The following is a 16,160-nucleotide window of genomic DNA, read 5'->3' as shown; positions in this document are numbered from 1 at the left end:
TGAGAAGGTAGGCAACTTGCCTTGTTCTCACCCAGCAAGCAACAAGAGTCAAATGCTGCTGGAGTAGCAGCTGAAAGTGGAGAAAGAAACTAGAAAGTCACAAAACTATGGTTCAGGAAGACATTTTAGGCTAGACAAACATTCGTATTTTAGGTATCTACAACAGCGATAAGTTTTACTTTGTCATAATGCGTAAGAGCATCTATATTTAACAGAAGCCTGCTCTTGTTAGAGTTTATGGGAAGTCTCTGTAATTGCAGTAGAAGGAACAGGCCAGTGTTTGATGTAAAACTGCATCATGTAGTGCACTTCATTTTGAACTCCTGCAGTTCCAATCACAGAGCTACAGCTTGTGCAGCTTTATATTTGTTTGAGGATGATGTGTGTAAGCTATAATGACTTGAGGGGTGTGGCACTTAATTCGTTCTACTAATAGGCACGTGAGGAATTTTATGTCTAAACCAGAAAGATTTAAAAAGTAATACAGTGACGTAAAACTTCCTACATTTTCCATTTTGAAGTTCAGTTGTAGCAATAGCAAAGTCATTGGTAGATTTAAAGGTTTCTGTTTAATATCGAGAGTGCCCGTGAGTGTGTGTATTTATGTATTTTATATTTAAGATAAGGAAAAAAAATAACATTTAAGAGTTAAAATTTCTCTTCCACACAACTTTGTGTTGAAAACTGTAGCACAGAATTATTTTTTGTTTGGACTTCAATTAGATAGCCACACTGGACCAGCTGCATGTTGAAAGCAAGCCTAAATATTTATAAATGATGTTGGAATCAGGAATCCCTAAACACAAGAATTATTTAGAGCAGTGACTCTGTGGCCCTACCAAACCCTACACCTACTTTGTTTGGGGCCTTAAAGGGATCATAGTGACTTGAAATTAGATTTCCTGGAAGGTGAATGAAAGCAGATAGGCACCAGCACCACTTGGCAGTGTTTTGTCTGGTCATCTTACTGTAGAGTACCATTAAAATTAAAAAAAAGGAAAGAGGCAGGAGCAGTAAATTACTATGAAAAGTGAATTGTCCAGATCGCTGCTAAAGTCCTGTGGTTAGAAGAAAAATACATTCTTCACTTAGGTCCATTAAAAAGCCCCTTAAAGGCTCATGTCTTTCTCTACTGTAGAGGTGAGCCCTCCTCCCTCCTCCTCAAACGGTCACAATAAGAAATGTCTGCCACTTTGCCAAAGCCAGATAGCTGTGACAGCTGAGGTGGATGTTGCAACAAGCCATATGTTAAAATAATCTATTATTATGATGTTGACTTTATTACTTTGTCTTAATTATAATATATTTTAAATTACTTTTTTTCCCCTTTCTTCTTTTCCTGCAGATTAAGGAATGGCTCTGTTTAAACTGCCAGATGCAAAGAGCATTAGGTGGTGACTTAGCACCTAGTCATGGTCCTGGACCACAGTCACCTCTACCCAAACAGAAGACACCTGTTCCAGCTTCAGCGGCTAAACCACCTCCCCAGCCACAGCCAGTTCAAAAGAAAGATGCTTCTCCAAAGCCTGATCCTTCACAGCCAGCAGAATTGAAAAAAACCCAGCCACAGAAAAAGCAGCCATCCTTGCCTGGGTCTACCCCTGTAAAATCAAAGCAACCTCGTGGTGAGCCTACTGAGATCTCCCAGCAAACAGATCCTGCTCCAAAGCCTGAACAGGCCAAGACAGCACAGGCTGAAGATAAGCAAAAACAACCCAGTACACAGAAGCCTGCAGTGGACACTGGGCCTGCCTCTGCAGCACCAGGGCCAAAACAGGATTCAGCTGGTCCTAGACCTCCACCAACTCAACAGAAAGTGGAAGATTCCCCAAAGCCAGATTTAGCCAAGCCATCACAGGACACACATCCAGCTGAGGATAAACCAGATTCCAAAGCCCTTCCCCAAGTGTCTCAACAGAAGTCAGATCCCAAGCTTGCATCTCAGCCCAGGGCTAGACCAGATGCTAAAACTCAAAAGCCTGTCGAGCCAACGCAAACAAATGATGATTTGAAGAAGTTACAAGCAAAACCAGCCCCAAAGCCTGATAGCAAACCAGCTCCCAAGGGCCCACAAGCAGGGACAGGTCCCAAGCCAGCACCAGCACAGCCGGTGCCTCAACCTCAGCCTCCTCAGAAGGCTCCCGAGCAATCAAGGCGTTTCAGCCTTAATCTGGGAGGCATCACCGATGCCCCTAAGCCTCAGCCTACAACACCACAAGAAACAGTCACTGGGAAACTCTTTGGATTTGGAGCTTCAATATTCAGCCAGGCCTCAAATTTAATTTCCACAGCAGGTCAGCCAGGGTCTCAGATACCAGCCCCTGCTACACCTGGTCCTGCAGCAAAGCAGCCCCAGCCTCCAGCCTCTCAGGCAGCCACCAAAGAGGCTGGTCTGTCCCAGCCTCTTTCAAAAGCTGCCCCTGTAAAGAAAGAAGCCAAGCCTGTTACCACTGAAAAATCAGAGCCATCAAAAGCAGATAGTGGTTTAAAAACTAAAGGAGCTGATTTAGAGAAGAAACCTGCTTTGGCTAAAGATAGCAAGCCTCAGGCTGCTGAAGCTAAGAAACCTGCTGGGGCATTGGAACTGGAGAAAGCCAGCCAGCCAGAAGTGTCCTGTCCCCTTTGTAAAACTGGACTCAATATTGGTTCTACTGATCCCCCCAACTTTAATATGTGTACAGAGTGCAAGAAAGTCGTGTGCAATCTCTGTGGATTTAACCCCATGCCACACATAGCTGAGGTAAGTTGATGGAATCTGGGCTTACCCTGTGTTTTCACTTGCAGACTTCCTGTGCTGGGGAGACCATTCTGTACCTGTTTGAGAAAAAATTGAATGTTTCATCATGAGAGCTTTTAAAATTAGATGTCTGTGTTGTATGGAACTTGGTCAGCAGTCAAAGCAGTGATTGAAATCTAGGATATAATTTTGCTTGTGCAGTGAATTCCATCATTCACAGAAATGTCTTCATTGCGGTTTGACCCACAGCCGTCCTTCATCTCCCCCCCCCCCCCCCCCCCCCCCGATACTTATTTAGGTTTTAAATGTGAAAATACATACAACTTTCTCCAGGGGCACTCCATTATGCCTGCACAGAAACAAGATGTGTCAGTTCTGGTGAAACACAATGATAAAATGACAAATAAGCAAGAATTGGACATCTTCAGAGTCCACTTAGGAATGGTGGTGTGGGATTGCCTTCTGGTTTGCAGATTTGTACTCCCTATATTTCTTCTGTTTAAGATGAGAAGACTGGTATTCTGTTTCTTTTTTACCATCACTACTCTCTACAACTCTACAACTACCCTCTACAACTACCTGAAAGGTGGCTGTAGCCAGGAAGGGATCAGGCTCAGCCAACATGGATTTAGGAAGGGCAGGTCCTGCCTGACCAACCTGATCTCCTTCTACGAGCAGGTGACCCGCCTGGTGGATGTGGGGAGGCCTGTGGATGTAGTTTACCTGGACTTCAGCAAGGCCTTTGACACCGTCCCCCATAGCAAACTCCTGGCCAAGCTGTCAGCCCCTGGCTTGGACAGCAGCACTCTGAGCTGGGTTAGGAACTGGCTGGATGGCCGAACCCAGAGAGTGGTGGTGAATGGTGTCACATCCAGCTGGCAGCCAGTCACTAGTGGAGTCCCCCAGGGATCAGTGCTGGGCCCTGTGCTCTTTAACATCTTTATTGATGATCTGGATGAGGGCATTGAGTCTATCATCAGTAAATTTGCTGACGACACCAAGCTGGGGACAGGAGTTGATCTGCTAGAGGGTAGAGAGGCTTTGCAGAGAGACCTCAACAGGCTGGACAGATGGGCAGAGTCCAACGGCATGAGATTTAACACATCCAAGTGCCAGGTTCTGCACATTGGCCACAACAACCCCATGCAGTGCTACAGGCTGGGGTCAGAGTGGCTGGAGAACAGCCAGGCAGAGAGGGACCTGGGGGTGCTGGTTGATGGTAGGATGAACATGAGCCTGCAGTGTGCCCAGGCGGCCAGGAGGGCCAATGGCATCCCGGCCTGCATTAAGAACAGTGTTGCCAGCAGGAGCAGGGAGGTCATTCTGCCCCTGTACACTGCACTGGTTAGGCCACACCTTGAGTACTGTGTCCAGTTCTGGGCCCCTCAGTTTAGGAAGGATGTTGACTTGCTGGAACGACTCCAGAGAAGGGCAACGAAGTTAGTGAGGGGCTTGGAACACAAGCCCTATGAGGAGAGACTGAGGGAGCTGGGGCTGCTTAGTCTGGAGAGGAGGAGACTCAGGGGTGACCTCATTACTCTCTACAACTACCTGAAGGGGGGTTGTAAACAGGCAGAGGTTGGTCTCTTCTCCCAGGCAGCCAGCACCAGAACAAGAGGACACAGTCTCAGGCTGCGCCAGGGGAAGTTCAGGCTGGAGGTCAGGAGGAAGTTTTACACAGAGAGAGTGATTGCCCATTGGAATGGGCTGCCCGGGGAGGTGGTGGAGTCGCTGTCACTGGAGGTGTTCAGGAGGAGACTTGACAGGGTGCTTGGTTACATGGGTTAGTTGATTAGGTGGTGTTGGGTGATAGGTTGGACGCGATGATCTTGAAGGTCCCTTCCAACCTGGTTTATTCTATATGTTCTATACAGAGCTTGAATGACCTGGTTTTCTGTATGCCAGTTTCCTCATGAATTTCTTCATCTCTGTTTTTTCCCCCATTGTCTTTTTCCATATGCTATATGTTTCCATCTCTTTCTACAGTTTTGCATCCCATATATTATTTTTTTAATAGTTTTTGGTGAAAATTGGCAGACTGCTTTTTCTTGTCAACAGAAGGTAGTTTGATGGGCTTTTCATAAAGATGGGAGACAGAAGAGGGGAGAGCTCATCCTTTCTTCTCCTGAATGAGCTGTCAAAGACTGGATTTAACCTCAGCTGTTGTCCCTCTATACACCATGTATAGTATATATCTACTTCATTACAGAAACATGATGATAAGCAAATAGTTTATGCATACTAGCAAGCTCTTTTCTTCCACCAAACTTTTCTAGCATGTTGAGTACAGCCTTGCAGGCTTTATTTACTTGTCTCATTATTTGGGGAGCTCAGGAAGAAAAAATAGAAGTGCTTTCTAAAACAGGTGTTTTCAATGTTTTTTTATCTAATTCTTTTATTCCTAAATTCTGCATTCAAACATACAAACAAAAAAATAATTCCAGAAGGCTACATTTCTTTTTGGGCCCAGAAAGTGTTTTATATGAACAAACATAACTGGTATTTTACAGTCTTACTTTGGGGCTACATTTCTATCACAGTGATTTTAATGATCACTTAGGCTATGATTATCTATACATTGTTGCCTCAGTAATGGCTGAAAATGGGTTGAGTTTTATTGGCCGATTACTGCCTGAAGCCTTGTTGCCAACAAAGCTTATATTGGGCTCTATTGCAAGAATCAGTCCAAAGAAGCAGAGAGAGCAATGTTTCATTGACAAAAACAGAGGAGCATGAAACTCTTGTGGGGACTTCTACCTTTGGGGAGTGCTTTCAGGTGGCATGCTGCTGTACTGCAGACCTGGTTGAGAGGGAAAAAGGTGCTTTCTTATGGTGGAGTTTGTTTTTTCTTACTTGTTTGTGACAGAAATAACTTTCAAAAAAGTCTTTGAACTGCTGCAGTGAATCCTCCAATAATCTCTCTTCTGCAGGAAATAAAAGAACTAGACTTTTACCTAGTCTGTCAGCAGTGTACTATTTACTTCAGTGAAATTATTCTGATTTGTGCATGCTGAGAATTAGGCTGCAATTCTTTTTCCTAAAATAGGCTGATTGTTCTTTCCCCCCACCTCTGATTTGTTGATCCAACAGTCAAACAGTTATTTACTTAAATAGTAATTTATCCATGAAGGAAACAGCCACAAATGCTTAAAGAAATGACACTTGATAGATTTCATAGACTCACAGAACCACATGCACCCTAGTGCATTAGCAGCCTCCTTATTCTGCCATTTGCTCAATGGGGAGGAGCACTGTTTACCAGCTCTGTAATTATCTTTCCAGCTCAGGTAGCTCTATTTTTAGTAACAAAGCACAGGATTGCAACTGCAGAAGCCAGAAATGAAGTGTGTGGCAACTCAGTGAAGCTGTTCAAGAGCCATGGTTTAGTAGTCTTGAGGTCTTGGGTGACAGGTTGGACTTGATGATCTTTGAAGTCTTTTCCAATTGATTCTATGAATATTGAACATGAGCAGACATGGTTGTGTATAATGTAATTAAGTATGTTGAAGCAGCAGGACCAGGAATATATAACCTGTAATGAATTAATGTAGTAGTAAAATGAAAAAGAAGATTTTAAAACTAAGCTAAGGAAACCTAAGACATCCAAATTTGTAGAAGTAGTATGGGCAACAAGAAAGAATAACATCTTAATGGAATCGTGTTATGAATAAAAAGAGCTCAGAATGTAATGTGTGTGCATGTGTGAGTGTGCTAATGGATTTAATCTAATAGAACAGGCAAGGGAACTACAGAAACACTTTTTAGTCTACTGATAGCTATAAAATTATCTGAAATGCTACTTGGAAGTAAAGACTGTTTCATGTGTGAAAGAAATTTTTGGGACTACAGAAAGGAGAAAATTTGTTTGAATTAAGGAGAAAGAGAGGGAGGACTGGAGAAGGGTAGAAAAGACTTATCTCAGGCTTGCTCAGGATTCCTTGTTTGAAAACTATATGATCTGTTACAGATGTTATCAGAGAATATACACAATTTCATGTAGAGGGTGAGGTTTCTTAATATGCTTAATATGGAGAGTATTGTCTGCATGCAGTTGTTTTACATGGGTGGATATTATAGCAGGAATTTATAAACAGGAGTCTATAAAAAAATGACCTTGATTATGTCTGTCCAGTCTAAATTCTTATAGCATAGATCTTTTGAAAATGTGGATCTATAACTCATGAAGACTTCAAATGCTTTTCTGGTAACATATATTTCAACCAAACTAATTAAATACTTTCTTCTAATTCCCACATATTGTGAAGAGAGCGAAAAACAAATAAACAAACAAACAAACAAGATAAGCTCATGTTCTAAGTATGCACAGTGCTTACATAAAATCAGTAGTATAACCAGGTTAAAAATGGTGCCTTGCTTTTCCAAAGAGAACTACTAGGGGCAATAGTAAATAGTTAGCATTCTGGAACTGATATATGCCTCTGGAGATGAAGGAAGCTTGCTCAATGTGGCATGTTATATACTTTGAGTTCTTGTACCTATTTCTAAAATCTTGCAGAAAGTGTACTGCTGTCTTATAGGTGTTTGAATCACCCTAGAGCACAGCTTTCAGGACAAGATGTAAGCAGGTGAAGACGTTTACTATGTTATACAGCAAGGTTATATAGTCTATCAGAAGGCACAGGTGTCACATCTTAATTATTTATTTTCTACTGGCATGTGTGTAATTAAGGCATACAATAGGCTAAAATAGCAAATCAATATCTTAACACATCCAACCAAATTCTGCCCAATTTCTTCCTTCAGTCACAAGACATTTAGGTTCTTTTCTGAGTCAAAGACTAAACATAACCTTCTCTAATTTGAGCAAAGGCAAATCTTCCCCATAGCCTTCCAAAGCTATCCAAAAACAGCCCTTCTCCTACAGTGTACTGACACAGGTGGATTTGTGATGTCAATAATTCTGGCAGTTTCTGTTATTTTAGGCTAAATGTAAATGGAGTGAGACCCTCAACAGATGTGATCCATTGACTCAGGCTTTAATACTGGGCTTTAAAAGAATAATTTTAAAAATGGCCAAATCTATCCTAAGTGAAATGAGCTCTTCTATTAAATGTCCAAATGTAGTTTGGACATCTTAAAGTATGCAGGAACATTGTGAAGTAATGAGCCATCTGTGATTCTGATGAAAATCCCTAAAATGGTGTACTGCATCATCTGAGGTGACACCCATTGCATCTCGTTATTAACAAATATGAGCTGTCACATTTTTCCTAATTGAGAGAGCTCAGACCATTCTGCAACTATTGGTTGGCAGATTTAGCAACTATTAGAAGTCCACATATCTCCCCTGTTAAGACTTTACCTGGAATATTGTGTTCAGCTCTGGAGCCCTCAACAAAGGAAGGACAAGGACCTGATGGAGTGGGCCCAGAGGAGGGCCACAAAACTGATCAGGGGCCTGGAATACCTCTGCTACAAGGGCAAGCTGATTGTTCAGCCCAATAGTGGCCTTCCAGTACCTGAATGGGACTTGCAAGGGACAATTTGTAAAGGCCTGCAGTGATAGGATAAGGGCAATGATTTGAAATCAGAGAAGAAGAGATTTGGATGGGATGTTAGGAACAAGTTTGTTAGCATGAGGGATGGTGGAATACTGGAACAGGTTGTCCACTTGAAGCCCCATCTGTGCATGTATTCAAGGCGAAGCTCAACAAGGCTCTGAGCAGCCTGATCTAGTAGAGGTCAATGGCTGATGTCCCTGGTGACTGCAGGGAGGTTGGTCTAGATGACCTTCTATGATGAACTGTTTTGGAAACAAATGGTGCCTGGGAAACACAATGAAGAAGAATTTGCACTTAAGAGACTAAGAGAAAAACAACCACTCCTTTCAGGTGCATAATATATCTAATGTACCTCTTGCCTCTCCTTCTGTATTTAAATCTCCTTTTAACTTTTTAATTGTAACAAAGTGAATGCTATTATTGTTGAATAACAGTAGTCAAATAATACAGAGCATAATAGACTAACACAATATGTTCACTAAAATTTATGGAAATGGTTTCCATTAAATAAGTCTTTATAACTGAGAAAATGCTAAAACTACTGCTAATTACTGTTTTGAAAAATAAAATATGGCATTCAAAAAACAGAGTGCAAGTTGAATGATAAAAACTTCACTGTATTTCTTGATTGTCAGAAGGAAATTAATTTCAACTCCAAATGAGTCTCCTGCTTCTCCTATTTAACAAATTCAATATGCACAATAAAAGTGACATTAAAATGGAAACATTTTTAATAGCAATTCACTTCTTCTATTTTTCCTATAAACACCTGTTGTGTAAATATAGAATGTAGGGGCTAATATGAAATGATCCTTTGATGGATCATTTGAGCAGAATCGAACAGAGATGAGTATTTAAAAAAAAAAAAAATGTACCTGAATTCACCTTTTTTAAATAAGGCTGAAGAGTTATCAACAGAGCTAGGCTCCTGGTATTCATATTTGCAGATGTATTTAAATTCTTAGAGACAGGGACTTGAGTTGTCCATGATAATTGTGTGTGCTAGAAGCTTCTGTTGTTCTCTGATGCTTCAGCTAAAGCTGTGTTCCAGAAAAACCTGTTTTGAGCTAATGGTTCTCCAGAGGCCTCAACTTCTGTCTTGAGCCATTCTTTTTGAACAGTGTCTGGATTCTGTTTAAATGCCTTTGTAGTCCAGACATTATATGAAATCCCTTCTGGTATCTGAATTTGGCATGCTTTTGAGGATAGTTCACCCAGAGGCACTACTGTTTGGCATAAAGCATATCAGCCATGACTACATTATATAATGATACTACTACTAAAAAAAACCAAACAAACCAGCCTGCTTACAGAATCATGGAATGCTTTCATGGTCAGATACAATGTGGTAGAGGTTTGTTGAGTGTATTTGCTCTCCAAGTACAGATCTCCAAATAACTATTTCAATTCAGGACTTCCTTCCTCAGCTCAGAGCTGTTACTGACATTCTACAGCCAAGCTTCTTGTTTACTAGTCTCCTCCAAGACCACTCAAGTTTGCACGTCTTGAGTTGGAACAAAGTGAAGCCAAGAGTAAGACACTGCATCCAGATCAGCTAATTAACAGATGTCTTGTAGTGGTTTTGTTTGAATTCCCTGTCACTGTAGAGAGAAATTAAAACATCCTCACTTTTTCACAAGTCCCCGAACTGGCTGTCTTGCATTTCAGTTGGGCTGCTAGGTCCAAAGCACTTTCTACACTAATGTGTTTCAGTTTTTGGCAACCAGGTTTTGATGGCTAATTCTGGACATGATGATCTTGGGACATTATTTGAAAGCAAGGCTTCTTAGATCTTCAGGGTTACTAGTCGAGGCATTAGCTACAAGATTACATTCCTATTAATTTCTCTTTCCAGTAATTATAACCATAAAATTAGGGATTTCCATCCCTCCCCACCCCCAAAAGTAAATTTGAGGAATGAAAAAGATGGGGTTTTTTGAGCAAAGTAATAGCATGTTCTTTGGAAGTGCTATTATCATGATTAATTGCCTGCTGTCTGTTTTCTTTATTCAGGCATCTAAAAGTTTCCAAATTGCCTCTCAAAAGGAAGACCTCCAGGGATGGATAAATATTGTTGAAAGAAACAATGAGATGTAGACCTAAAGCTGTGCAAGGCCAGATGGCTTCTATTAATGTTGGTAACAGCCACTGATGATATCAAATCCAAAGGGATGTCTACTGCAGCACTGCTACTGATGCACAGTTACTGTCTAGCTGGCTATTTTCCTCATCCGGTCAGATCAGATATGCAATGACTTCTCCACCTGTGGTCATTTATTGTATCTCTAGGTGTCTCCCCACTTTTGAAACACAAAATGCCATGGTAAACAATTAGTACAGGGCTTTTGGTGTTGGTTCATGTACATGGCTTACTTTTTCCTGTGCTATTAGGAAATCAGACAGTTTATAGATTAGTGTATTAGTGAGGATCAAGCTGGAGTGACAAATCTAAAATAGCTAGTCAGGAAAATTACTGACTTTGAACCAGGTGATTTTGTTTTCCATTATTTCATTGGAAACTTGGTTGGTGTCCCTTTATTAAAAGTCTTCTAAGAGCTAAGTTGATATTAATTGCATCTAAGTTTGAAGTTTTCTAATGACCTTCTGAGAGAGAGTAGATTTAGACTGGATCTTAGGAAGAAGTTCTTCAGTACAAGGGTGGTGAGACTCTGGAACAGGTTGTACAGGGAGGTTGCAGATGCCTCCTCCCTGTCAGAGTTCAAGGCTATGTTGGATGAGGCCTTGAGCAGTGGAGTCTAGTTGAGAGGCATCCCTGCCCATGGCACGGAGGTTGGAGTAGATAATCTCTAAAGTCCCTTCCAACCTAAGACATTCTGTTATTCTGTTGAAATAAAGATGTTTTATTTTTTATTTTACATTACAGAAAAATACAATTTGTTCTTGTTTTATTGGGGAACAAAAATTACTTGATTTATAGAGTTTAAATATAAGTGTGACATTTAGTTAATTTCAATGTAAGATCCAATTAATCTAAAACATTGTGACCCACTTCCAGATTTTGCTAGGCAAACAGACAGAATCTAGTGTATTTTAAATGTCTCAATTTAATTTATTTATCTATTTTTTATGCCCATCTGAGATAACTGACATTAGTCACTACAAGATCAATTAACAATATGTGTAGACACTGTCAAAATGTAAAGCATTTACCTTTCTATCAGAGCCCTTCTGTAAATTTAGTCTTCTGAAAGATTCACTATAAGGGGAAGCTTCAAAGTAACTTCTTTTTCATTTTTGTTTTCTGTTGCAGTAACATGAAGAACTGGTGCTTTTTCTATGAACAATGATGTAATAGTATTTTTTAAGCGCCTCTGAGGGTTTTGTATATTGGAAACAGAATATTTTTCATTGGATATCATTAATAGAGTAGTTAGATTACTATGACAGAGAGATATTCTAGTATTTAATAAAATTCTGAAAAGTCAGTATATTATAATTTCAAATGCTTGCATGCATTTTGATCTTATTTCCTGCAGAATAAAAAACTCTTCATGTTGTTACAGCAGTTAATATGTTCCAATTACTGCAAACCTTTAAAATTTCATGTTGTCCAGCTGATCCAAAGGCTAATGTTTGCCGCACCATGGCAGTGTGTTAGTGAAGAGAGGCCAACATTTTGCACAAAGCAGGTCTAAAAATTGCTTGCTATGGCTGTGTAGTGATTTTTAACTTAATGAGATTGCACAAGTATAAACAAAGGCATTTTGCAATCAATTGTAAATACTTTCAAGAAGTGTTACAAGCAACAAAAATAATTAATGAAACCTTAAGATGCAAAGAAAAGGAAGGCATGAGTAGGATGATGCACTTTTACTGATTGCTGTTTTCTGTGCTATACAATTGTCTTTCTCCATGAGCAATGGAAAACGTGTGCAGTGGAAGGACAAGGGACAATGGCTTTAAGCCTGAGAAGGGTAGATTTAGACTGGATATTAGGAAGAAATGCTTTACAGTAAGGATGGCGAGACACTGGAACATGGTGGTCACAGATGCCCTCTCCCTGGGGGTATTCAAGGCCAGGCTGGATAAGACCTTGAGCAGTCTGGTCTAATGGATGGTGTCCCTGCCCATGGCAGGGGAGTTTGAACTAGATGATCTTCAAGGTCCCTTCAAACCTAAATCATTCTATGAATCTATGAATAATTATTTTTAGTATTTCTAAAATCCCAATGGTTCTGTTGACCAGAATAAGAACAAACCTGCCTTTAGATTTAATATTATTTATGTTAAATGGGTTTCTCCATTATTTTTAAGAGTAAAGATGGAGACTGAGGGAAATCTAAGCCATTGTATGGTTGTGGAAAGGAGATTAGATTTGTGGCTGTAAGCTGTCTAGCACCATTTGAAGCAGAAGGCAGTGGACTTGTGCTGAAGAGGGGGATTAGCTGCCTCTAAACTATCTATTCTGTCTGAATTTTGTACAAAATGCTGTTAAGTCAAGGGAGGAAAAAAATAGCACACCACATATATTATATTCAATCACCAAAAGAAAACTTTAAAAGCACTAGACAGTATCAGAGCAGAACATCCACTGAAAAGAATGATGAGGTATGTTTACCATCTGTGTCTTGGAGGTTAATGAAATTAGTCAGCAAGGTAATGTAGGCTTCTAAGGACAAGACGTGAAAGACCATATGGTGGTCTTCTGTTTTTAGTACTTCTAGGTTAGTAAGCTTGGCATGTGAGGTTTTGAGTTTGTTTTCCTATCATAAGTAACAACCTTCACAGTGGAAATTGTCTAGTTGTCATGTACAGAGGTTAGAAATTGAGCATAGAAAATCTTTTTGTTTTTTTGTTTTGTTTTGTTTTAATTTTACTTATTTTATTCTCTGTCCTGGCATTTACCTGAATAACTGGACTAAAACCTCCAGGTGTGTTTATAATCTTTCAAAAATCTTTTTTATATGTTGGTAAACTTTCCTGACCTATGCACAAAGAGTTTATTGCTGTGATATTTTTTGTTTGTTTTGTTTTAAAATGCCATCCTCATAATTACACAGATTTACAAGTACAATAATACATTGAAGATGATGGTGTAACTCTGATTCTCATCACTAGCTGTTGATACAAGTATCTTAATTTTTTGTAAGGCCCTTTTTGTAAATGATCTTAAGTTTTGCTTCTTCTTTTATATAAGAATAAAGCACAAAGTTCCATGTTTATTTCTGAATGTGGGCAAATTTTTTTCATAGTTGCTGTCTTCAAGATATTAGTAACTATCTTTTGTACATTTAGAGTGTGATGCTAAGTCCCTTGGTTTCTGGAAAAGCTGTTAAATACACCTGGTCTTAATCCTCACCCTTTCCACTCCTCCCTTGTTTTCCAATTTTCTTTTATAATCAGAATTGGCCATTGGATTGAAGTTCCAGCACTATCTCTAAAATTATTTACACTTTAAAAATGTTTAATTTTAACTATAGAAAGGCAAAAATTCTGAAAAAAAAATCTGATTTAGATTTTTTTTTTAAAGTTCAATTTTTAATTTACTTATGGTGGTTCAAGGTTGGTGTCATGGTACAACATTTAGAAAACTGAAAGTATAGGCTTTTATATTCATAAAATTATAGGATTGCTTGGGTTGGGAGGGACCTTGAAGATCATCTAGTTTCAACCTCCCCACCATGGGCAGGGACACCTTCCACTAGACCAACCTGGCTTTGAACACCTCCAGAGAGGGGACATCCACTACTTCCCTAGGTAACCTGTTCCAGTGTCTCACCACGCTCACTGTAAAGAATTTCTTCCTAATCTCCAGTCTAAATCTATGCTCTTGAAGCTTTAATCCATTCCCTTGTCCTATCACTAAAAGCCCTTGTAAAAACTCCCTTCCCAGCTTTCTTGTAGGCCTCCTTCAGGTACTGGAAGGTTGCTCTAGAGTCTCCCTGGAGCATTTTTTACTCCAGGTTGAACAGCCCCAACTCTCTCAGCCTGACCTCATAGGGGAGGTGCTCCAGCCCTCTGATCATCTTCATGGCCCTCCTCTGGACCTGTTCCAGCAGATACATGCCCCTTTAATCTGTGGGCCCCAGAACTGGACACAGTACTCCAGATAGGGTCTCATGAGAGCAGAGTAGAGGGGCAGAATCACCTCCATTGTCCTACTGGTTACACTTTACTATGGAACAAGTGAAACAGAACTACCTCTTTCACAGGCTTCTCTGTGCACACTTTTGTGCTGACCTATAATGCACTTTTGTTTTGTCCTGAACCATGTCTGAGCCAAGAACACTTGTCTTGTGCTGTGTAGTGAATTTTTAAAGTGGTGTGCCCAGTATAGCTGGGACTCAATTACACTATTATCCTAGACCTCTAAAGAAAAATAATGCTGCCATTTATTTCTATACCACCTATTAGCAGAAAGATCTCCTGATCAAAACATAATCTCTTATTTGATTTGGCATCCTTTTAAACATTTCAGCTATGCTTTTTCTCTAAACCCATAAGGATTATGTTAGTCCTCTGTCATCCTTCAAATGAGAAATCGATCTCCTTCAGGATGTGTAATTTACAGTGTAGCCAAAGGAACTTTTGCTAGAATCCATAATGTGTTATAATTAGCTACAGTCATAATTGTAGACTTCAGTGAAATTCATGGTCTTCTCTCCCTTCTTTCTTCTATATGCTATTGTTAATTGGAATCAAGAACAATTCAACTTCAACACAAAACTGTATAGTAAATTGACTTTTCAAAGTGTTGGTCTGAGGCACGATGCACTTTCCCTGGTGATTTCCTTGGGCACATTTGAGTTTGGTCTTGGTTATCTTTCCGGGATGAAATGAGAGTACATTTGGTGTAACTGTCTCTGGTATCTGTAACAGGCAGAGTGAAGCTCCCTCCAACACAAAATAGATCAGCAAGACCAACTCTGTGCCCAAGGCAGGGTAAATTGGAGCAGGTTTCTCAGAGCCAGTCATGCTTATATTTGATGTCTTGTATTTGAATTTATGCCCATTAGAACTTTTGTCCATTTGTTGCATACCACTGAGAAGACCCTGTCTTCATTTTTTCACTCTCCCATCAGATGTTTACACACATTGAAAAGACCTCCCTGACCCACCTTTTCTTCAGGCTCCTTTTCTCCAGTTTGAGCTCTCTCAACTTATTTGAGTGATGCTCCAGTGCTTTAATTATCTTCATTACCTTTTGCTGGATTTGCTCCATATTTTTGCATTCTTCTTGTACTGGAGAGCCCAGAAGTGGGCACAGCAGTTTCCCAGCACTACTATAAACAGGGGAATAATTGCCCCTCATGATTTGTTAAGGTATGCTCTTAACTAATACACCCCAGGATGTTGCAAGTATTAAAGCATGCCTTTTGCCCTATGCTTTCTCTAATTCTCATATCATACTCAAGGGCACAGACCACACCTGCACTGTCTTACAGCGCCACATTGGCAGGATGCAATGAAGCACTTTGCTATAGACACAGATATTAACTTTTGAAGATGATGGGGATCATAGGGAAAAATGATCAGTGCACTCCATGGAATACTAACTTTTTCAGTGGCTATTGGTCACTATACAGCAGTATGAGGATTGTAGCCAAGGGTAAAAAGTGTAGATTTCCAATTACTGTGATATCTCTACGAAACATATGTCCTAGCAGATCTTCTCCATGGCAGGTATATATTGACTTCTCTAGGTGACATTAACAGGTTTAACAGTAGAAGTGACACATACAGTTTTGAAGGGAAGGATGTGGTAGAACAGAGTCCAAGCTAAAATTCCATACAATGGTTCAGGGGTTGGATTTTGCACCTGATCTGTATGTCTGGCATATGTATAATCAAATCATTTCAGCTAAATGCCACTTTCTACTTCTCCACCTCCTAAATCACCCTTGTCTCCATATATGCTGAAAGACTTGTTGATTATATTT

General features: G+C 40.1%; 1 protein-coding gene across 3 annotated transcripts in view; it reads left to right on the top strand.

Moving 5' to 3' along the window:
* Window positions 1-16,160, top strand: part of PCLO (piccolo presynaptic cytomatrix protein) — a 353,643-nt gene that overhangs the window by 25,829 nt on the left and 311,654 nt on the right. For all 3 annotated transcript variants that reach the window (XM_068167826.1, XM_068167817.1, XM_068167810.1), the window contains exon 3: window positions 1,346-2,740. In XM_068167826.1, coding sequence (XP_068023927.1) covers window positions 1,346-2,740 — 1,395 coding nt within the window. The remainder of the gene's footprint in view (window positions 1-1,345; window positions 2,741-16,160) is intronic.

The sequence above is a fragment of the Melanerpes formicivorus genome, unplaced genomic scaffold (assembly GCF_026170545.1).
Source record: "Melanerpes formicivorus ecotype bairdi unplaced genomic scaffold, bMelFor1.0.p_v2 SCAF_3, whole genome shotgun sequence".
NCBI classification, from domain to species: Eukaryota; Metazoa; Chordata; class Aves; order Piciformes; family Picidae; genus Melanerpes; species Melanerpes formicivorus.
The sequence above is the reverse complement of the archived record's forward strand: the minus strand, read 5'-3'. Positions and strand labels throughout refer to the sequence as shown.